The 24,563-nt window shown below is 42.3% G+C and overlaps 2 protein-coding genes across 9 annotated transcripts; one reads left to right on the top strand and one right to left on the bottom strand.

The window, feature by feature from the left end:
* Nucleotides 1–558: 558 nt before the first annotated feature.
* On the top strand, nt 559–17,688 carry elavl3 (ELAV like neuron-specific RNA binding protein 3). Of its 7 annotated transcripts, none has more exons than XM_030339234.1 (8): nt 559–1,011; nt 6,779–6,995; nt 7,108–7,211; nt 9,587–9,740; nt 9,918–10,146; nt 10,636–10,689; nt 11,286–11,324; nt 12,158–17,688. In XM_030339234.1, the coding sequence occupies exons 1-8, from the start codon at nt 1,003–1,005 to the stop codon at nt 12,483–12,485; spliced, it is 1,134 nt and encodes a 377-aa protein (XP_030195094.1). In that variant the 5' UTR covers nt 559–1,002; the 3' UTR covers nt 12,486–17,688. The 7 variants fall into 7 exon arrangements, with proteins under 7 accessions (XP_030195094.1, XP_030195092.1, XP_030195089.1 ...); XM_030339232.1 differs by having other exon boundaries at nt 12,137–17,688; XM_030339229.1 differs by having other exon boundaries at nt 6,779–7,028; nt 12,137–17,688.
* prkcsh (PRKCSH beta subunit of glucosidase II) lies at nt 17,351–24,278 on the bottom strand. Of its 2 annotated transcripts, none has more exons than XM_030339226.1 (18): nt 24,195–24,278; nt 23,580–23,673; nt 23,372–23,488; nt 23,181–23,276; nt 23,014–23,071; nt 22,752–22,869; nt 22,256–22,385; nt 22,051–22,135; nt 21,690–21,768; nt 21,490–21,573; nt 20,739–20,909; nt 20,509–20,599; nt 19,798–19,867; nt 19,490–19,579; nt 19,331–19,405; nt 19,125–19,224; nt 18,824–19,002; nt 17,351–18,155 (listed from the first exon to the last, which is right to left on the bottom strand). In XM_030339226.1, exons 1-17 carry the CDS (start codon nt 24,222–24,224, stop codon nt 18,859–18,861), a joined length of 1,632 nt encoding a protein of 543 aa, XP_030195086.1. In that variant the 5' UTR covers nt 24,225–24,278; the 3' UTR covers nt 17,351–18,155; nt 18,824–18,858. The 2 variants fall into 2 exon arrangements, with proteins under 2 accessions (XP_030195086.1, XP_030195085.1); XM_030339225.1 differs by having other exon boundaries at nt 18,847–19,002.
* Nucleotides 24,279–24,563: the final 285 nt, after the last annotated feature.

Here is a 24,563-nt window from a genome sequence, read left to right as displayed (position 1 = left end):
TGGAAAACATGGGGGAAGGAGAGCTGTTGTCTAAACATAAATCACAGTATGTGTGTCTGTGTGTCTCTATCCCTCTCTCTTTTTATACACATATGTATGATATATATATTCAAAAAAGAGCAGGGGGACGATAGGCCACAAAGGGAAAGGGCTATGTGGATTGAAAAAGAGTGGGGAAAGAGAGAGGGAAAGAGAGAGAGGAGGCTGTTGTCTTCTGCTGCACCCATCTGCTCTGAAAGTGCAGGTGGAGCCCTATTCACTCAGCTCTGCATGTGTGTGTTAAGAGGGGGGCAGGAAGAAAGGAAGGGCAATGAGAAAGAAGGAGGGAGTGGAGGGATGAAGGGGCAGGGGGGTGCGGTGGCGGCGAGGGGCTGGAGAGTGTAGGATGGAGGGGGGGGGCTCTTGGTGATCTCTCCTGAAGGGGGGAGCGGGGAGGAGGGGAGAAGGGGAGTGATGCGAGAGGAGCGCATTGCAATGGCTGCCGTGTAGTACCCTCCTCTTGCACAATTAGCCAATCAGCGGCGCGCGCTGCCAGCCAGAAGGATGCATAAAAGAAGAACATTGCAGCAGAGGCACAGAAGGAGACTGTGAGAGGAGCAGGGAAATACACACAAAAGCAGCCAAAGCAGAGCACCCTCCCCTGGACACACCCTGCCGAGGAACACTGCTTCTCTTTTTTTTTCCTTCTTCCCCCCCGATCCGTCCACACCACTTGGAGTGAAGGCTCTTCCTGGTCTCCAGACTGAACGAGAAGCTCTACCTCCCTATTTCTACCATACAGAGGACATCTACAATCCCCCCAGGGCTGAGATCCCTCTGGCGAAGAACTGTATTTTTTTCATTTTTTTCTTTTTGTTTTTCTTTTCCTTTGGACACGGCAACTCCAGCCAGAAACACTAAAAGCCATATCATATTAAGGCCATAGAACACAATACACACGCAACCTCCAGCCTCAAGACCAGTGCAAAGAAGGACCTATATCTCTTTTATTGTACGTCAAGAATGGTTACTGTACGTATGACTTCATTTCTTATTTTCTATTTGTAGGCAACATATGATAGGAGTAATTTCACAATATCCTTGGTGGCCAACATACATTGCGGTCCCATTGTTGTTGATGAATATATAATACAGTATAAACACGCATTGTAACATTCACATGTATTGCAAATAATATCACCACTTTAGATCCGTATATGTATCAATATCAAATGTGGCTTTCATTTCGAAAACGTTTTGAAGGTTAGGGGCTTATGTTTTTGTCCAAAGTGTAAAGCTGGGCTATTATTTTAAACGGATTACCGATCGATAGTGTCAATTAGTAATCTAATACTGACAGATGCGCCACGCGCGACCGCGCTTCAACCTGCGTCTCGAGGACGAATTCAATCTTAGCCCTGCCATTTTAGATAGCGTACATAGTTGGCGAATAAGGAATAGTAAATGAAGATAACTACGCGTCGCTGTTTTGAAGCGTATACGGCTGCTGATATTAACGCCACAACGCTCTGCTGAAGGTTAAGGAATTCTGCAGGGTACGGGAAAGCTAAAAGGCAGCTGGGCGTTATGAGGGTTTTAAGGCCGCACGGAATGACAGCGAGGGGGGGGGGGCTTCTTTGCCTTGTGCAGTGCAAGGATGCTCGAAAAGGGCTTTCTGAGACAAAACAAGATGCCTCGGAGGCTGAGGGCCATCGAGTAGAGGAAGAGAAAAAGGGTCGAGTCACTTCAGCAGGGGGAGGGTGAGGGGGGGTGGGGTGAGAGCGATTACGCACCCATTGGTTTGGATGGAATCAGGCAAGTCAAAATTCCTAAGGGTTCTCGTTGCGATGCGACCAAAGGAAATGGTTGTCTGGGAGTCTTTCGAAAAGGGACACGCGCACATATACGTTTAGGTGCAATAGGCCTATCCGTTGTGAGCGCATATAGCCTAGCGCATAGCACGCGTGGCTGGTTCGAATCGTCCATCCTTGTTGGATGGAAGGACAACGGGAACGGTGATTAATTAGCTTTGATCGAAGCGGCCGACGGATGGACGAACTGGGCGTGTCTCGGCTGGTCTCGAGCACACAGAATTAAGCAGGCACGCGCTGGCGATTGGCCTTAAAGCCTTCATCTGAACAAATGCCCCGCGCTTGTTTAGCACTTGACATGGTGGGCCTATTGACGGGCTCCAGCTGCCAGCAGGTGGAATGGGTTATTTTATTTTAGACGGTAGTGTGCAGCGAAGGCAACCGTGTAAAAATGAGGTGAAGGTGTGTTGTGGGAACGTACCTTGCTTGATAGGCTACACGTGAAATACAGCTTGGATCAAATGCCCGTTTATTTACTAGAAACCGGCAGGACGCGTGCGCCTCGTGCTCTGCTGTTTGTAGGCAATGAGTTGCTTCATGCACGTAAAAAAAGGAAAATCCAGAAATGTGAATGACCTATAGCCCACCTCAGAGCGATAAGGAGAAAAAAACACGTGCGTTGCGTAAAATCACATAAAATAAGAGAATTGCGGTGTAAATAATAAAGCCTATAGGCCTACGCATTGAAAATGGGATTATATCGAATGGCTTTGTTGGTGGTGTTAAGTTAAAAAAAACATCAACATTTGACAATAAAATGTTCACACGTTTAGGCCCATAATAATATTTTCATTTTATGAAGTGAATCGAATCTGAGTCTGTCGAGCAGGCCCATAGTAAAAGCCATTTGATCAGCCCCCCTTCCACATGGTCTGCAGTCCTCGGTGAGCATGCCTATACCGCAGTGCCAAGCAAATAAAACCGTTGAGTCAGATAACCTTTCCGAGTCCCTTACACAATTCAAGGACAACGGTAGAGCCGTTCCATGTGAACTGAACGATATGTCCTCCGTTTATAGAAATTGCGTGGTTAATATTGCCCTTTGGTAGCACAATTTCATTTTTTACAGTAGGCCTAGGCTATATAGATGGCCTATATGGTTTACCTGCAGTGAAACGACAAAGACGTGTTTACTGAAAGCAAATTAAGCCCAAAGCTGTGTGTAGTTATGTAAGCAGTCATTTGCAGGCCCTCTCGTTGTCTACACAGCCGTCCATTTCCACCAGAAAAAGGGCAAAAGGGAGAAATAAATAATCGTCTCATCTGATTAGAAAGAATAGTGGGATTGGACAGAAAAACAGAAAATGGCTATTTGGAAACGTGGCCCTTTATCGAGATGTTGACTTTATCGAGCGAGGAGAGCAACGCTGGCGACTGTAACATTCATTGTCCCCGGAGCGTCCTGCACCCCCCCGGCCGCCACGACACAAAGCGCCACTGTTTACATTAATATTCATAGTGCTGCCATAGTCTCGGCGCGCGAGAAGAGGAGGAACGGGTGGCTCTTTTGTTTGCTTGTTTCAATACGTTTATTCAGCGGAAAGGAAAAGGCGCTCCGTGTCGTAGGAGAAAGAGCAGAACGACTCGCTTTTTTAAAAAGTAACACAAAACAATTGATCTTATTTGGGGGGATTGATTTATGTCATTCTACCGGCAAAAAATGGAATACTGAAAAATGACCTAAACTGTCATTTGTTGACAGAAAAGTTTTTAAGGTGTAAAAAGAATTAGAGGACTCGATGGGCTTAACAAAATCGATGGCTCTCTGGCCTCACACGGAATCGTCCGAAGGCCACTCCCTTTTCAGCACGCTGGGTAGCGCCCCGAGTACAACCACTCCTAGTGGTACTCGATGTGTGGCGATGTCTGAGCGTTTAAATATATGTTTGGTAGTAAATATTATACACATAAATAACGTATTTCATGTAAAGGACGGAGTGAAATCGCTGGCAGAGCTGCCAGTGGTGATTCCTGTGTCTGTGTTGCTTGACATATGCCATTGTCATCCCTTAAACTGCAGTGTGGCTAATGCCCTTTGTTTGGGATAATCCTGTAATCTGTTTTATTTAGAAGGCTCATTTACACTCCACACCAGTATTCAGTCCGAAACAATGCCCTATATGAAGAGAGTGTTGTCTGATTAATAAAATATATTTATGTTTTACGACACAAATGGTAAAATGCAATCATGTAAGAAAACATGACTCTTAGTGTAAAGTGCCCTGAAATGGCAGTGGATACAATTATTAACCATGCATGTGTAATATTTGGGTTACAATACAATCTTAGATGATAATATAACAGACCTAATATTAAATTGTTATACGTGCACTGTATAGCATCAATGTCGATCAATTCTATCAACGCTAATATTTTGGCGACCCAATGCTCGAAACAGAAACAGACGACAAGTACGACACCAAAAACATTAGCATTTAGCCATGCCATTTCTTCAGTGTTTTCTAATTGAAAAGCACACAGTGTGTAGGTGGTATGTGTGGTTGGCAGGGAAGGCAGGACTCTTGTTTGCGTGCAAGTCTGGGCCCATGTGTAGGCGATGCTGAGGCACTACATAAAAAATGGAGGGCGTTCTTACAGACCCCAACACAGGACATTTCTGCTCCCGGCCTGATCACTCATTAAGTAATGATGATTTCATGACGTGAGTATGCCTATTGGCATTTAATCTCATAAAAAATAATGCTTAAAGGGCCCTTGCAATTTTGTGATTGTATGATTATACAATTGTATAATTTCACAACATAGCACCTTTTTACAAAGCAAATGTATGTAACCATTTGAAATACCCTAATCATTGAAAAGTGCCCCTTTTACATTATTCCTTAACATCTATACAGGAACTATCCATTTAACTAAATGAGTTGCTTCCCAGCAGATATTTCAGTTGGAAAGTCAAGTTTGTCCTGAAAAGGATTTTCCTCCATGATAAGTTTGCCATATTTGGGACAGACTCATAAATACACATACATTCAGTTTTTATCTCAGAAATCAGATCACGGTACAACAAATTGGCCTCCTTACAATGAATAAAGCACACTTCTGTCCAAATGTTCAAAATTGTCAACGTTAATTGACAATACAACACATCATAAATAAGGTGAATAATCCAGTAGCATTGTTGTGCATTAATCATGTTTACATGATACATTGCTATTCTAGATTGCCTTGCCTTGAGCTTGGATGTTATTTTTGGACTGCTATACATCTCTGTGGCTGTGTGTATATCTCTTTGTCTTCTCTCTCTCTCTCTCTCGCTCTCTCTCTCTCTCTCTCTCTATCTCTCTCCACCCCCCCCTCTCCCCTAGCTCCAGTAACTATCAGATGTTTTCACATGTCAATCTGACTTATATTGCATGCAAACCCATACACACTTTATGCACCACAAGAGAAAGCATTGCCTTGCATTTATATTTTCCTAGATGGATGTCACACACACACACACACACACACACACACACACACACACACACACACACACACACACACACACACACACACACACACACACACACACACACACACACACACACACACACACACACACAAGTAGTTATGCCATTAGAAACAATGGCATCTTTGAGTGTCTGTTACCTGGGTAACCTGGATATAGCCAAGGCTCAAAACAAGAAAGCAAGGAGAGAATAGGGGAAAAATCTGAGCAATGCTAAATTGTACCGCATGATAAAAGCACAGAAACAAAACTGAAAAACTGTAAACATGCCTTCGCTATAATGATAAACTTCAATTAGATTAACGAACCGGAGCTAGGCCACACCCTGATATATACGTTTTTCTAACTTGCGTCTTCAAAGTGCGCTGGAACACATTTAGGTTTAAACAAAAATAAATACTTGAGAATAGAATACTATTGACAGTTGCTAGTATTATTCACATATACCGAAGCTTACCTGAAGCAGCACATATTTGTCAGTTGTTCCTTTGCATTTGTAACTGAAACAAAGAGCTATTTTAAATCAATAATTAATCATTGTTTTTGTAAAATTCATTTAAATTAAGGTTTGATGAAAGTCAAGAGACAACAGAGATCATTTTAAATGAGCTACCATCTGGTCAAAGATTAAGCTGATACATATCTCCCACTAGTATTTGAGCTCTGTTATGTTCTCTGTATTATTAACATGGTTACAATAAACGCAGGTTATCGGTGATAATAGAGACTAGGGAGAATTTCTTTCTTAAAAGGTTTCTTAAAAGATCTCCTCTGGATCATATTAAGCAACACAGTGTCCTGAAAAATAAAAAGCAAACCAAAGAATACAAGAGCGACAAACCCCCAAGTGAGGCGCAGTAGTATATAGTGCACGGACAAAAAAAAAAAAAAAAAAAAAAAACACCAAGAAAGAGCTCCGAACCAATCAGAAGATTGAGGCTAGACGACAAATGTCTCAGTCTCTTTTGTCTGTTAACTCAGCCAGCGAGGGCCCTCCCCCCATGCCCATCATCTAACTGTCCAGTGACGTAATGGTGTTTGACCCTGGAAGAGGAGCTGGGGGAGGGGAGTAGTAGGGGAAGGCAAAGGACTGTGACATCTGCAGCACTAGAGGCAGGCGGCAAGGAAGGAGGGGAAGAAAGAGGGCTATGGTGGGGTGGGGTGTGTGGGGGGGGGGGGGGGGGGGGGGAGGGTGGGAGTGGGCTGTGTAAATAGCAAATCAGATTTTTATATATCCGGCTCTCTGCTAGCCGCACAGTTAACCCGTCACTCAAAAGGCTGTGGCCAAATCCTACTGCTGAGTGCGATTTAAATGTTGGCACCAATGCATCCAGTTTATCGGTTTCATGTGCATTAATGCAGCTAAATAACCACCACGGCACTATTGATGTACAAAAACCTTTCCCTCGATGTTTCCTGTGTGGGCTGGAACTAATGGCCCTCTCTCCATCAGCAGATAATCAGCACCATGGAAACCCAGGTGTCCAACGGTCCGAGCGGAACTAGCCTACCCAATGGTCCAGTCATCAGCACCAACGGTGCTACAGATGACAGCAAAACCAACCTGATTGTCAACTATCTGCCCCAGAACATGACCCAGGAGGAGTTCAAGAGTCTGTTTGGCAGCATCGGTGAAATCGAGTCCTGCAAACTAGTCAGAGACAAGATAACAGGTGCCGATCACTTGAGCATTTCAACAACTCATGGTATGTCTGAGTGCAATAGCTTTGAGGGTTCGGGGAATCGCTCATATTGACATGTTACGAATCATTTCGTCGTTTTCAGGACAGAGTTTGGGCTACGGATTTGTCAACTACGTGGACCCCAACGATGCGGACAAGGCCATAAACACATTAAATGGTCTCAAACTGCAGACCAAAACAATAAAGGTAAGTGCTTCCTTCTTCCTGCTTTTTATTCACCCTCTTAAAACGCCTCATTCGATCTGGGAGGAAAGTGTGTCGGAGGGGTGTGTGCGGAGAGAGGCCATGACCGTGACAGACGTGAGGGAGGGAGGCAAAGGAGGGAGGGAGGAGGGGGAAAAAAACGAGCAGGAGTCAGAGGGGAGTGGTGGGCAAGAACAAAGGAAGTGAGAGGCGAGCGAAGGATTGACGGAGAGGGAGAGGGAGTGGAGGTCAGAAAGCAAGAGGGCAGGCGGCACGCAGAGATGATTGTGATGGAAATGTAATTAGAAAGGCCGACGGTGGGGCATGGCGGGTCAGTCCAGGTTACCCCATCTGCCACCAATCTGAGCTAATTAGGGGCTTCCTTTGTCCAGCCAAAATGTGATGAAGAGAAGAATAGGAGTGGGGGGATGCAGAATATTTGACATAAGTCCCCCTCCCACCACCTGATCAGAAGTGCATCAAAGATTGAGAAGCAGGAGCAGGATGAGAGGGATTGAATGTCTGATAAATATAGCCGGCCAGGAAATCGAGCCCCAGCTGTACAGAGTGAACCTATTGACTTCTGGATAATCACACACACAAGCGCTCCACAAGATGGGATACAGGAATAGATGATTTTCTTTAAAAGGGAACATATAGTACATATAGGCATGATAGTAATTTTGACTAATATCATTCTGGCGTATCAATTTAAATAAAAACACAAACAAATCTGGATACCCATACAGAAAAAAACTATTTTCGAGCATTAAGATCTTGGCAAGACTATTGGTAACTTCAGCATACAAACAGTAAAGATGGCGATTGGGTGACATAACTTGTTGGATGTTATGATTTATGAAACAAAGATCATATCCACTGATCATCAGCCCAAGGAAGGGCTTAGGAAAAAATGAAGAATCTACAAATAATGATAGACTAAGCTCAATGACAAAGCAAATATCAGACTCCACATCATAAGCCATCAGCAGAAGACTACGGATGAGTGGGGGTTGTGCAGGAGAAAGTATTGGGGGGGGGGTGCGTTGCATGGGGAGCAGAATGTCAATGACAGGATTAGAGCCATATGGGCTGCAGGCACCATCTGTACTGTGGAAGCGACAGGGAGAGGGTTAATTATAGGGCAGTCTTCTGCTCCCCAAATGCAGCAACTCCCCCCTGATCCTCCACAGCACCCTAATCAGTCCACCACACATCCCCTCTCCCTGATGCACAGGCTGTCTATCTCCGCCACGCAGGCTGCTGCTCAGCCCTGACGGACACGGGCAACGCAGCTGGGTGCATTGAGGAGTAATACTGAAGAAAACAACTCAAATAAATGTCAATGTGTGACAGCGAAAGAAGGCTGTTTAATAATGCAATAACAGTATATATATATATAGAAAAAAAAAATATATATATATGCATATATGTATTTCTATGTTTAGAAATATATATATAAAGAGATGACTATAGATATTACTATATGTATAATATTATTATTAGTAATAGTAATACTATAGTTATATGCTATATACGATATAATACAATAGATTATGTTTACTTTTAGGGTCTGAGCAATTGACTAATTCTATTTAAAACACCTATTTTAAAGACCCTAGTCGCAAAAGATTTACTTCAATATTTAAAGTGATTGGTATCGGCACACAATTAAACTATAAGTCCATAGTGTGTATGCTGGTGTATTTATAAGGGGAGCAGTAGAACGGCACACACACCGTGTGATCAATGTAGGTTGTTTGCTGGTTGCCAGTGGAGCCGCTCTCCCCGAGAGGATAGAGACAAAGGAAAAAGGCAGGCAGAGGGAGGTGCCGATCGGCCTATCTCAGGCAACATTCACACCCTCGCACCGTATTCACACACAACACAACACAAACACCCTCACAATACACCGACTCACATTATCTCTCATGGACACACACCTTCTGGCTCTCATACACACACACACACACACACACACCGACGCGTATAAATGTATAACTTTAGCTATCAGTCACTATCACACCGTTCCCCACAGGGATGCCCAATGTGGACGACAAAGGGACTGAAAGACAAAAGGGGGAGACTAAAAATGGCCAGGCATTGAAAGACAAGCTCACATCCAGTGGTCAATTACCGATGGTTTATTGTGGAGAGTAGTTCCTATAAGATATATATAATGCTGTCAGTACAGGTCGTTTGAGATGGAGCAGTATTTCAATTAAGACTAGGGGGTAAATAAATATGTAAGGAAAAGGAAAAAGTGAAAAAGTGTTATTAATCCAAATCAAAACACATACACTGTATAAGGCTAATGTGATTCTTGCTGTGCTTAGTTCCATTTTTCACCGTTCTTACTCATGATTCATGTGTCGTAGGTTTCATATGCCCGGCCGAGCTCGGCTTCCATCCGTGACGCCAACCTCTATGTCAGTGGCCTCCCAAAGACCATGAGCCAGAAGGACATGGAACAGCTCTTCTCCCAGTATGGACGCATCATCACATCCCGCATTCTCGTGGACCAAGTCACAGGTACAGACTTACTTCATGACCTCCCTGTCCCCCGGTCTAGCCTAGGGTCCTCATCCCTGTGTTGAAAGTCTTAACTAGCCACTATGATACAGCATTGGACCTGGCTGGCCGTTGTGGCCCGGGCAGTGCCCCCTCACCCCACAGGGACTAACGTGGCTTGTTCTTCATAACCTGGAGCAGGCATATCGCGGGGAGTAGGTTTCATCCGGTTCGACAAACGGAACGAGGCGGAGGAGGCCATCAAGGGGCTGAACGGGCAGAAACCCCTGGGTGCGGCGGAGCCCATCACCGTCAAGTTCGCCAACAACCCTAGTCAGAAGACGGGCCAGGCCCTGCTGACCCAGCTGTACCAGACGGCCGCACGCCGTTACACGGGTCCCCTCCACCACCAGACCCAGCGATTCAGGTACTGAACCCCCCATGCCCGGCCACCTTCCAGACACTTTGGCCCAATCCCATTTCTACCCCTTAACCCTTCCCCTTACCCCTCCCCCTTGTTTTGAAGGGGGAAGGGGAAGGGGGGGAGGGGGAAGGGGAAGGGGTAAGAGGTAGAAATGGGATGGGCCTTTGCCTCAACGCCATTGCTACTAATACACATCACTGTGGGGAAAAACCCTATGATTGCACTTGAGGATAAATCACGGTAACCGTTGGATACGTTTAAGTTCAAATGGCCATCCAACCGATTCCCCGTGGCGTCATGTAACACAGGACATTATTTTAATGTATTTGGTAATATATATCTCGACCGAATAAGGAGTTATTTTAAATGAACACAACCAAATTACTGAAGTATTAAACATACAGTATGAAGTTTTTCAATGTAGAGGGAGGTTAATGGTGCTCATCCTGTTTCCTTCTTACTCTTTCTCTCCGACTTTCTTCGAAACTGCAGCATCATCCCTCCATTTGGAAAGGGACCAGATCCAAATAACAGCACAAAACCAATGTAAGAGACCAGATTTTGGCACAATAACAATAAAAGGACGACAAATCTTGGTTTTAAATAACATCATGTTGACCTCTTTCAAATCAAATTAAAGCTAACTGGTGTATTACTTTTTAAAGTGTAGGCATTTTGTGGAATTAGCGCAGTCAGGATTTTGTACTATCTGACCGTGCTCAGATTGAAAACTAGAGGATTTACAACTCGGCATAACAAAATTAATTCTCATCAGTTTGAAGCGCATCACTTCAGCTAGATCTGCCTCAGAGAATTAGGTGGCAGAGAGCAAGTGGAGTGATCCAAAGTCCATATTCAAAACAATTTCAGGATAAAGACAATTCCAATGAAGTGAAGATTTTAAATTAACGCTGAAAGATGAATTCCAAACCAGATGCATACTCAAATGCGGTTACTGCCGTTGCCACATCATCAGTTTGATGCTGGGATGCTTTGGACGGCATTGTGCATTAAATGCTGCAATGTAAAGGGTGCCCTCTAGAGCTTGGAGAGGGAACTGCATGTGAAGTGAAAGTCCCCCGTCCTTGCAGAGCTCACCACTAACTTCTCCATCCCCTTCATTCTCCTTTTTTGCATTGCAGACTCGACAATTTACTAAACGCCAGCTACGGAGTCAAGAGGTAAATGCCAAAGGTTTACGATCAAAAGCATCCACATAAAAAAAAAACAGAAAAAAATAGAATCAATCCTCAGATAAAGTGCCTGGAAGACCACCTGCTGACCTCCTTTTAAAAATGCAAGACAATAGACCCTAATTTCCTATTCACTCTGGGCGGTGCCTATGTGAAGCTACGAAAGCTATCAGCAGAGTAGCGTCTCAGACAGGCACCTGACAGCAGGGTATTCTGGCATGGCTTGGTTGAAACCCTTTTGTTCCTTTTTTCCGTTTTGATGAATGGAACTGATTTTTTCCTGTATTTCTTTCTGAACTAACGTTGTCAGTTTCAGTTGCTTTAATGTCCCTTTTTTCCACCAGCATGGATACATACCAGATTCCGTTTGCGTCTCCTCTGTTTGCTCTGGTTTTTTCCGTATGATTTGATTCTGATTTGCTTTTCATCCCTCTCTAGGTTTCTGTGTTTTGTTCGATATTGTGGTTTCCGTCCGACATAGTGATTTCTTACGTGTCTTGACTATTACAGAGGCTTTGGTCAGCAGAGACATTGACTAAAAAATATGCAGTTTGTGTGGGCGTCCATGTGCCAGTGCACGCAGTGCTATTTTACATGCAAGCAGGTAGTTTGCAGCCACTGTGGTGCCCACACACACATATATTTATCTACTTTACACAGCCGTGGGGGCTGGAGATGGGGGTCCCCTGACTCCGTACATGACTACAAAGCCTTAGCGTGTATTCCCAGCTACACGCGCCATAAGAGACAGTATAGAGCGCTGGATGCTGTGTGGAACTTCAGAATGACACCCATGGTAGTTCTCCTTCTCTCCTTCCCAGATTCTCCCCCATCACCATTGACAGCATGACCAGCCTGGCGGGGGTCAACCTCACAGGGCCCACCGGCGCCGGCTGGTGCATCTTCGTGTACAACCTGTCCCCAGAGGCGGACGAGAGCGTGCTGTGGCAGCTCTTTGGGCCCTTCGGTGCCGTCACTAACGTCAAGGTCATCCGTGACTTTACCACCAACAAGTGTAAGGGCTTCGGCTTTGTCACTATGACCAATTACGACGAGGCAGCCATGGCCATCGCTAGCTTGAACGGCTACCGCCTGGGCGACCGCGTGCTGCAGGTGTCTTTCAAGACCAGCAAGCAGCACAAGGCCTGAGACAGATGGGTTGCCACCACCACCAACATCATCTCCTCCATTCTGCTTAGAGTACTTGAGCTAGCTCACTGCTACACGGGCCTCGACTGGGTCTGTCTCTCTCTCTCTCTCTATCTCTCTCTCTCTCTGACACACATTCATAAAAGCCCTTCAAATTCCGACATGCTCTAGCAAAACACACACATACACACGAGTCCATACACACCAGGCAATGAGACATATCTCAAATCAAAGATACAGAAGTCAGAGTTTCGAAACACACTCAATAGTGGAGTTGTTCCTTTTTTTTTCTTTCTACACAAAATGCTACACTTTCCCCATATTTGCCTGGATTGAATTAGTAGGCATGAGTGGTCTTTATAGGGGGTGGGTATGAGAGGAATATATAAAGGAGACAGTCTAAAGAATGTGACAGAGAATGTGTGCGGAGTGCTTTGATTGAATTCAGGCAAATAATGATATAACTGCTGAACAAAACGATCAAAATTCTAAATGAACGATTATGTGCAATTTACCCAAACTCTTACCCCCACCATCTCTCCTGTCATCTTGCTGGAGAGGATGTTGTCACTTTTTTACACTTGGGCATTTTGAATCAGCGATTCTTTTTAGATCAAAGTAAAATAAATTTAAAAAACAGTGTTCTCTTATATACGTATATTAAAATATAACTATATATTCAATATTTAAGGTGGTTATAATAGCCGAGTATGTAAGCATTTTCTAGAATCTTTGACTGCTGTTTCCAGAGTCTGCATTAGGTGGTGCCTAGTGTATAGACAGTTTCTCTACCATATGAGAGCTTTTGCTCAGACCCAATATTGAGGTTAACAAATGGATACTGGTCACTGAAATGATTAGCCTGATTAGCCATAAGAATGCTCTTCCCTTCAAAAATCTCCCAACTACAACAGTTCACTAATCACACAATTTATCACACATCTAAACAGATTGACAAGGATTTGCAAATATTTGCCCATCAAAGTGATGTTATCTATTCACATATTGAATTCAAACACAAGCAGACTCTGCATTGTGCCAGATGATAATGATCATTTGTTTTTATAATTACAATAAGAAAGGCAGGGAAAACCTCTTCCACCACAAGACAATTTAAAGACAAATACCGGTTTTCCACTTTTTGAATACTTTTTTGACATTTGTAAAGACATTACGACCTGAAAATAACATTAATATACGTCAACAGAATGTGTAAAGATTTCCCAGATTAAACAGGCATCTGATTATTTGTATAAAAACAAAAATGAAATTTGCCAAAAGATCTATACAAAACTGAAGAACACCAGTATTTGTCTTTAAACTGATGCTCAAAAACAATCTTTTCTCATAGACGAGGCAATAGTTTTATATATCTATACGTGGAATAAGAAAACCTCTCTTAAAACTAAAATGCATACAGCAAAATGAAAATCCCTGCTGTTCTTACACCCTGGATCTGAACAATGACCACCTGACAATAATCGTATTAGCACTAGGGAGCCCTAGAGAAAACAGCTTGTTGCCAGCTCCTCGGGCTTCTCCAAACTGTTTTGGTTTTAACCCTTCAAAAGCTTCTCAGATTAAAATTCTTGCTCTGTAAAAATTGGAATGGACAAAGACAAATCAGGCCCAGAATTTAAAGGACTGTCTTAAAATATGCTTGTGTTCATGCACTACCACCAATATAGTATATCTTAGCGTATCTGCCCCACCCCCTCCCCCCTAAACCCAACAGCATGGAAATGATCTGTGGTGGTATCACTGATGGAACATTATGCCAACTACAACCTGTCATGCTGAACTATGTGTTAAGAAACCTAATTTAGGATCTACCATGGGAAGAGGTATTGTCTTCAAATACCAAGTTGTCTGCACATGAGAATAGAAATAAGGTCAACTATATTCAAGACATTTTTGCTTTTCTAAATGACGCTGTGTTAGCCAAAGAGGATGACGATCTCTTTGAAAGGATTACATTAGAGATAAATCTATTTTTATACATACAAAAGAACAAGACCTTGTGCTGAATTTTTACAGATTCTTAAGCTTGGAAAAATTGGGGCGATCGCATGGCTTTTATTTAAACCCTCGGATCTTTGCAGAACGATGGGGTAAAAGGCATGCGGTGTACGGGTGGGCGTTAGGGAAGGGGCAAAGGAAAGTTGTAACTCAAACTTAACTGTTCAACCATATCAAAACAATTGAGACTTAGCAACAAAAAACAAAGTTGATGCATACAAGTTAAACAGTTAGGGTTAAAACCTGATAGATGTCTCTACATCTTTACTTTACAGTGTGCATTCACACTCAATTCTCTCATCTCTAGGTTGTGTACAGTGTTGCTACAATGATGGTGCAGTGAGCTAAAAGTGCTTTGACTTGAGAATCCCAGACTAAGCTGCAGTGAGACAGTTTCATTGCTCAGATGGAAAAAACATAATGGCAGATTGCAAAAAGAAAGGTTAAAAGAGGCAGATTCATAATAAACATTGATTCACATTCATCGCAATTGGGTACACTTAATTTCCGCCAATGAATTATATGGCAAGCCGGTACCAAGGCCAAAATTATATTATCCTGACTGCAATTGTCCCACTAAACGTAACTCTTTATTGAATATGGACCCTCTTTAACTTATGTTAATATTTTTGAGCATCACAGTTGTGCATATACCAAAACTAATGTCAATCAAATAAAATATAAAGTAGCAACAAACCCCATTTGCACGTTTCATATAGGCTTCGAGATAAATAAAAAGTCATATAAAATATAATGTGTGAAATCAGATCACCTCCCGACAAAACAAACAGTAAATATCAAGTGTACGACCCCCTCCCCAACCCCCCAATATTGATAGTGTGTGGTTTTAATTTTTTTTTATTGATTCTTCAAACTGGAAATATTACAACATGATGGAAATGTACCATGGACTTTTTTCAAAATTATTATTATTAATCATACCATTTCATTCCCAATTATATCCAAATGATTATTGGTGGTGTGAGCAGTGCTAATCACATGAAAGGACTAATAGTAGCTATTTTAAGTTCAGGCCATGCAAGAGAATAGGTAGCACAGGGGAGGTGAGCATTTGGCCTGGCCTTGAAATGGAAACAATAGGCAATGTTAACTAGAGCTGTTGACCTAGCCATGTCCAGTCTACTATGTCTAACAAGAAACAAATCAGTGCAAGATGGAGCCGTCACACACAGTCCAAACAGACCCTCATCACTAACATAATATAAAACAGTAGAAAGCCAGGATAATGGCAGGAGACCACCCAACGACACCGCTTGAACAGCAACAATAATCATTTAAACAAAAAAGACAAAAAAAACAACCTTTCCTATGGAACAGTAAGTGCAATGTGCTTTGTTTTTATATTGACTGAGAACAAATGATATATATTTTTTAAAAAACAAATTAAACGTCACACTGAAGTGGTTTGCAGAAGAGCAAAAACGATCAAATATACAAGAAGAAGAAAAAAGCCAGATTATTAAGGGCATCTAACAAGCAATGAAAGCTTTGATCTAATCGATTCATTTTTAAATGTCCATAATCCCCTTCCTATGCCCCGATTTGTTGCTCAGGCCAGGCAAGCTAATATAAACTGCATATTTGGCTGACCTTACGAAGCAATTACAAAAGACCTTGAAAGGAATACTGTCTTATATATCATTCGTTTTAGCCCGTGTCAGTTTCAAATATCATTTTTTTTTCCTGTGATTTATCGATTTACTTTACATATCAAGACTCACTTGTTAAATTAGCATTTTTGTGTTGTTGATGTTACCATAGAGGAGACACATTGGTCAAAGATTTTGTTTGGTTGCTTTGGTTGGGTACAATTTGTTATTTTTTATACCATTATTTAATTAGTTGCAGTTCTTAAAGTGTATGCAGATTTTAGACTTAGTTAGATTTTTTTTTATTTCAATCAAACTGTGTTTAATTGTGTTTGTAAAAGTCTGTGGTAGCTTTTGTTGCAACATAAAATAATTTAAACAGAAAAAATTCAAGATAGCGCCAACAAACTTGTATTATTTGGGCGACTTTAAGCTTGTAGTTTTAACTTATTGTTAACTTAAAAACTATTTATTATGATTATTATTATTGCCTCGTATAAAGTATGTTTTGTGTATATTTATTGTTTATTTCATTATATTTGCAAGTTTAAAAGATTTTAAGTTTGCCAAAATTGTGGTTACACCATTTCGTTTCTTAAAAAGGGGGACAACTAGATAAAAAAAAACGCTTTAGAAGTACGATTTGGACATGTTCTCCATAGTCAAAGAATGCACTGCTATATTAAACTAATTGAAGTGTATAAACATACATGCTGTGTGCTAGATGTTAAGCCTTTACTGCCTGTGTTCTGTTTGTCTTGTTCAATGAAAATCTTTTGATTATTTAATCTAATCACAGTCTTGTTTTTTCCAATCACTCAAATAACCTGATTGTTATCTTAAGGGCCATAAGGAGGGACTCAAAGGGCATGGCTGGAGCCTATTGCAGGACTCCAGTTAGAAGCCAGAAACATATGTAATGTCCATCGCTCAATGACCTCTCAAGAAGCCTTCCTGTCTCTGCTGTTTGGTTTATATTTATACAGTGAAAGTAGGGCTGCCTCTCCCCAAAGACTACAGCATAGATCCGAGATCCTCTTTGCGATCGATGGAATAAATGGAAACAAGAGATAGTGTTTCATATGAGGCTAAATGCATTGGGAATACAAGCTGGGAGCTGAGCTCACAGCTCCAATTTCAGACCATGAGGCAGCAGCAGGAAAGTTTTTTGGGAGTGCCGGCGTTAGGGTGGGTATGTGAGGGGGGGGTTGAGTGGTCCTTTGTTTCTCAACCAACTGTATTTTGTGTCTATTTATTTAGAAGAGGGGACACAGTAACATAGTGATGTTTTCTTACATTTTCCTGCAATGGTAGAACAAATCGAAAAGGTTCAAAAATGATCAAAACCGATCTGCTGACACCAACGTCAGTGGAAGAACAAAAAATCTCATACTTCCAAACATGACCAAAACAAACGATGACAAAATTTACGAAAGAAAAAAAATAAACCTGTCAGTTTAGTCTAGGATATTTATTACTGGGATTTCAGCTGAAGACGCTTGAAGACTTTTTCATGGAATTGTTTAATTATTTGTACTTTACATGCCAGAAAAAAATAAAAGTTACAAATCTGAGTGACTGTTTCCGTGGATCTCCTTGTCAAAACTATAATTGATAACCATCAACCACCAACCATTGCCAATTTCAATATCATTACAGGTGGCTAACATTTATATATTATTTGCACTTTCTATGAATTTGCTGTAAGAAATGACAAAGCACTATAGGATATAGGAGAACTCATTCTCTTAGTCTTCATCTTTTTATAGTGTTGAATAGAAAATAATTTTAAAATAAGACATAATGCAGAGTCATCCGTAATATATACTTGTAAAATCGTTTTTCCAAAAAATGGAACTGGTTTGGAATATGTTAAAAACTTTATTTTTAATGGAATGACAATTACTTTAGACAGTTGTATATCGGGGTAAAACAAAGTAGACAACCTAGAAACTCTGAACTAAAGAAAGGAAGTCCCACATGGATCTCTACTCAGCTTCGTGCAGAAGAGGTTGCTGCCAGTGGTCCCTTTAAAAGCCGCCTGAAATGGACAGCATAAACATAAACCAGTTACCCTTACAGTCATCATTCATGCTGTTCTTGTAGCTTTCTTAAGGCCTTCATAGCAATAGCATCTAATATTAAACATTTAATGCAACAAATTTAAAACAATAGTAAATATTCACATGACAATCTTAACTATAAGCCATAACAGTGAGGTAATCTTTACTTAACATCCATTGTCGGTATCACCTTACCATACAAAACGTGAAACACACGATTTAACGATTCAGTTCAATCTACAAATGTGTTAAAGCATTAATAGCCTTGCTAGTTTGTCTTTTTTTTTTTCTAAAAGGGAAAACTAGATCTGACAACCATTAACAGCATTATTCAATTGTAAATCATTCCTGTGAAAGGACTCAAATGAAGTTACCATTACCTCACGCTTCCTGCTCTGCTCTGTCTCAACTGGGGGAGGACTGGCATCACAAGAGATCTTTCCTCGAAATAAGGTCAATTCTGAGGGTGCGTGGAAAAAGCCCCACCCAAGCTAGGATGATTTTAAGTGTATGGGTAGAGATCATGTAACTCCATATACACCTAACTCTTTTACAAATTGAAGCACTGCTCGTATTTTTCCACTCCCTACTTAATTATCCTGACCCTGATTCTGACATCTGACCCAATAATGGCCTCATGTCTCACCAATGTTGCATGCTTTGACTTACGCTCGGGTGGGCCTAAAGTTCTGTGTGGTCGTGGTTTGCGTCCAGGCTTGGCGGCTCCTGGCACACTGCGGGGGTGGTGAACTCCATGAGGTACTCGCAGCGGCTGGGCTCGGAGACGGACATCACCACCGTTTCCTTTCCGCAAGTAAGCTTCACCTGGAAGGGATAAGGGGCACCATTAACGTCCGTGCTGTCAATACGGATGGCCAGGGCTGAATGGAATACTGTGGGAAGAGGCCAAACGGGTGTAGGGGGGGGGGTCGGAGGAGGGGACGTACGGTTGTGGATCTGTTGGGGCCCTGCCAGCACCCAGTGCCGTGGTCATACTTCTTCTGGGAGTAGACGTTTTCCTCTGAACCAGACCAGGATCCCCAGGACCTGAAGAAGGATGGTTGAATGGTTAAAGAGGAAAAGGCAGGGTGATAAGCTAAACACAAAAACAACCATTACAATATGCGATGAAGGCACCGCAGAGTATACTTACCCAAGGTTGGTTTCAGATCCCCCAAACTTGGGTTTCTGGGATACTCGGTTGAATGGACATAATCTGTAGATGTACCTAAAAATAAAATGGAGGAGAAAGCTGAGTGTCTTCTGTCTGGCCATATATGCTGATGTCATGCGTATCAGTGTGTGAACTTACTCGCTCGTAGTAAGGTCGTAACATTGGCCATAGAGGTAGGCAAATTCAAAACTAGGTCCGAAATCAAGGGAGATCTCCTTCTCAAGGCCCCTGCGGAAACACAAATCAACCAAGTGAGAATAGGGTCATTTATCAGCCAAATATCCTTTATCTCCCAATCTCCATTGAAAACAATTCCATGTGAATAATGCAGTGGCTATTGTGCCATGAATAAAAACAGAGGAGTAGGCCGATTTCAGTTGATACAATGCAGGACGATAATTATTTATGGGAAGCAAGTCTATCCATATTCATCCAGGAAGACTCACTTGATTTGATCATCCACTGCACGAAGAGCTCTTTCCGCCTCATCAAATTCATCCCTGGCTTTCTGGGCAACTGGGATTCAGAATAACTTGATTAATGATACAGCAGCACAGAAAACATCCATTAAAGCCATTTACATTGGAGGTATGCGCACATATACGTATTCACGCACGCACGCACGCACGCACGCACACGCACACACACACAGCTGTGCATTTAAACCCACTCTTAAAAGTTATGTATCCTAGAGCTTCAAAAGTCTCATTAAAATGTGGAAAGTTGTTTTCAGTCGTCGAGTTCATTTAGCTGTTCTGAAACACAGTTTCAAGAGACCATCTGCCATTATACATTAAAATAGCTATAAGGTATACCTATTAAAACAAAGGCAGGTTTTGTTTATTCATTACAAATGTAGTTGCAATATCCTAATGTACTTCAGCTTTTTCATACATCTATAACCCCAGCACAATAAAAAGATTGGTTCTACAAAACAGCGCAACCTTAAAAAAAAAAAGGGCTGATGAATAAACCTTGTATTTCAAAACAATGAGCGAAAACTTCCATCCATCAAACAAGTGCTGAGCTATCGGAAAACCGAATGCACTGGGCTGCAGCGTCAGCACCTACTCAGGCAATCAGCTCTGGGTATGGTGGGGTGTGATGGTAAAAGCCACCGTTATACACCACAGACACGCACTGAATCAAGCACTCACCGTCGATGAGGCTCTGGGTGCCTTCCTCATACGGTGGCAACGCCTGCTCGTCCTCCTCTGTGGTTTCAGTGGGCGGCGCCGTGGGTGGGATCTGCAGAAACAGACAAACAAACAAACATTAACACAGATCGGGTCAGCCACTGAGAATATAATCCAGAGGGTTTCACTTTAGGAAGGGGATTAAAAAAAAAAGAAGAAAATAGCAAACTCAGGGGTGGGGGGCGTCCTACTTTATCGTCTTCTTCGTCCTGGTCCTCATCATCTTCGTCGTCTGGGTCCTCGTCCTCGTACTCCTCAGGGACCTCCTCGTCGGGGTACTGCTCCGAGTCGTGGTCGGAGGCCGGCTCCGTCGTCTCCTCGGGGGTCGGGGGGTCCACAGGCGCGGGAACGTCCGTCTGGGGCTGAGGCGAGCGGGAGGTTTCAGGTGGAATAGCAGGAGCTCTAAGGCTGTTCACACGGGCCTGTGGTCTGGCCTTTTTGTTTCTCATTATGCCCGCATTCTCCAGACTTTTTAATGACTCATTTGGTTAATTGTTTTTACTGTAAAATGAGGTAACTGTGTTCTACGGGGCCATCTGTGGCAAAAGTTGGTTGAAACTGGTCCAACTGGCAGTGCTCAACTCAGACTGTAAATCCGTCTTTAATGGCTTGAATCCACTTGCGTTGATTAAAATATTTAATTGATTTATACAACGTCAATGTCGTTAGTATTTTGGAGATGATATGGAAAAAGGTTCTGGCATCCGTTATACTAAAGCACTTTCATAATTGATATTCAATGTACTCCCTCAAAGCACTCAGGATATCTTTAAAAATGTAATAATCAAACTAGTATCATACATTTCACAGCAACAAATGATCAACAGCCCATTTTGTGCAATTTTGTTGTTACAGTTTTCCCCTGTTTACAGCGTTTAGTGCAGACAGAACACACACTGCAATGAACCAATGTTCAGAGGGCCCAAATACCCAGACTGTTACCTCAGAGAGATATTTTTCTTTGATGCTGCTCCAAATGGTTTCAAACGCTGCAGTGTCCACGGTTTCCACTCCTCCCAACACCCCCTGAAACGCAAGAAGTCTTCCCTTAATGACATTTTGAATGAACAACAATATGGCTCCACGATGAACTGGTATGGAGTCGACCCATCCGAGGTGCTGCGCGTGGGAAGTGGTCTCACCTGGGCCTCCTCTTCGGTGAACATCCCGTCTGCATCGGGATCTAGCTCTGTGTGGGCCTGAAGCTCCACCGCTGAAACACTGACAGATACAAAGATGAATATATAAGCATAAAACAATACACCAGTCACAGTAGTATTGGTAGTAGTATAAACACTTACAATACAAGAGATGGCTAAATGTATGAGGCAAACAGCATTTATTTGTGTGAGGAAATCCGTAGAAACTAACTATATTGTGAACTATTCTTAAACGTGTAATAACGATTTATTTCTAATGATCTCATTTTTAAACCTGTCTTGTACCAGAATTATGTAAAAAGGACCTACATTAACAATTCGTTCTAGGAGCTCTAACACTTACAGGCCATCGGCATCAACATCAAGTCTAAGAAATGCCTCTGCCATTTTTGTGTTGTCCTTCTCCGCACGGATAACGGCTTGTTGTTCTGAAACAGGAAGTCATGGGAAATACAAAGGATTACACGACCTCAGATGAAAGACTTTATAGCCATTGCTCTCAAAGCCAGGAAGAGCCGAAGAGTGCGACCCATGTTGTGCTGCTGTACCTTCCCAGGCCTTTAGATGGCGATCTTTGGCTTCTTTTTCAGGTTTTTCTGCAGCCTCCTTCACAAGCCTCAGGGCCTCCACCGCGTCTTCTGATGCCCTCTTGCTGAGCTGAAGTTCAGTTACTTTGCTCTGTTTAAACCAGAGATTAAAAATTCACTCAATATACGAAAATATTAAACCAGCATCAAATATTAAAAATTAATAAATACAAATCTTAATAAACCAAGGGCCGGGATCATAATACGTAAGTAATATAATGGTTTCCCATATTTTATCCATCCATTTCCTTCACTCTCTGTATTTTGAGTCATTGTATCAATCTCTATATTTTGAGCCATTCGTTCATTACAAAAATCATAGGTTTTGCAGTATATATTTATGTTGCACTCTTGAGCATTTCCTGTTGTGTTTGACACACACACAGGCACGTCCGAATTATAAACCTTCAGTAAACTAAACCAATCTTCTTCTGGTAGATATGTTCCCCATGCCCACCTGCTTCTCATCCAGGCCCCTCTTGGCCTCGTGTATGAGCTGCTGTTTGAGCAGGAAGCCCTCCTTGGCCACCTCGGCCAGCATCTGCAGGCTTTCCTTCTCCTTACGTCCGAGTTCCCTGAGAATCACACAGGAAGGGCATCAACAAACTGCCACTCATACGTTGGCCTTACACGGCCTCGCCTCAAAAGGTTTGAATAAATACACATAAACAACAAGATTTGACAGAACTACGTGTTGAGCAAAGGATTATGCGGTTTACCTGCAGGTGTTTTGACAAGTAGCACCGCTGTTATACTCATCTGTTGTGTCGCAGCAATCTGTGTGGGAAGGACACTTTGAAAAAAGGTAGGCTTTTCGTTGACAATAGACATACGATTAGTGTGAACAGTAAGGGGATTTGGGGTGGTCAGGTGGTGTAATTCTTACCACAGATGCCGTCATTGATTCGTGAGGATGGAATGAAACCTGGGCGGAAGCCTGCGTTTGTGCAGTGGAAACTGCCATTGGGACAAGCAGCAGTGCCTGAAAGAACCAAATGTCTGTTACTCCTGCAGACCACCAATTTGATTAATTGGTATCGCAAATGGTTTTCTTGACAATGCGTGAGCCATACATACCCGGTTCATCAGAGCCATCCTTGCAGTCACAGTAATCATCATTGACTCTATCAAACGCTATGGTCCCCGAGCCGTCTAAACAAGTGAATGGTCGATTCTCTTCATAGAACTGTCTCTCTGTGGATCAGCAAAAGACAAGATGTGATACATGGGCAGGTTAATGCAGATTAAATATTCAAAGATTAATGAGGGAATATATCATTCTCACTTGACAGAGGAACTCCGCGGGGCCGCAGCACCTCCACCGCTGTGACCGCCCCCAGAAACATAACAAGCAGGTACGAGGAGGCCATGGCGATGCTCTGGGCAAAGCAGAAGGGTTTTACAACATTAGATTCAAACGCATTATAGCACATCGAGGGAACTGGGACATCGTAAAGTTTTGCACGTCAACATCATCAATGAAATATAGGAGTGGGACGAGGAGAAAGGGATATCCGTGGAGTGTTGGCAAACGATGAGGTTCTTAACTTTTGACAACAGAGCATTTAACTACACCGCAAGTCGATTCAATTACTGACTACTTTTATCATTATCTGGATATCCGGACAGACATGCTGTACCTTACAATTGTTAAACAACTAAAATACATTTCATCTCCCGATTATTACTGTAGCTAAGAGGAAGGCGACTACAGCGGGATGGTAGCAAGGAAGTACAACTGAAGGCAAAGGGCGACTCCTTTAACAACTGTAGTTCAAATTGTAAATTGTCGACGATTAACTGTATGTCTTACATTGCAATAATGGCAATTAATGACTTGTTTATCAATAGAATATAGATTATTTCTAGTGAAACGAACAAACAGCTTATCATTCATTACCTTTTCTTGTTTCGTCACTGGATTGCGCATGTGCGGACCCTCGCGATCGGTGGTTTCTTCTGATTGGATAGTACAATTATTCCACAGCAAATGATTGGTGGAAAGGTCGGGCGACTCAAATGGAGTATACTGGGAGATACGTCCATGTCGTGCATTTGTATTATAAATTATGTAGTATTAGTATGTTTCACAGGCTTCAAAGTATACAATTTTGAAAGCTGGACATGTATTTGCTATGTGTTTTATTTTGTTTTTCTGAATGTGTGAATGGTAACAGCTAGATGTTGTTATTCTGTACAATGAATTTATAAATTAAATATCTCAGGGCTGTGACATTGCGCAAAAAGTCGACACGTCAACATGAGGAGG

Source organism: Gadus morhua, chromosome 2, assembly GCF_902167405.1.
Source record: "Gadus morhua chromosome 2, gadMor3.0, whole genome shotgun sequence".
Lineage (NCBI taxonomy): Eukaryota > Metazoa > Chordata > Actinopteri > Gadiformes > Gadidae > Gadus > Gadus morhua.
Note: the sequence above shows the minus strand (reverse complement) of the source record. Positions and strands in the feature narration are given on the sequence as shown.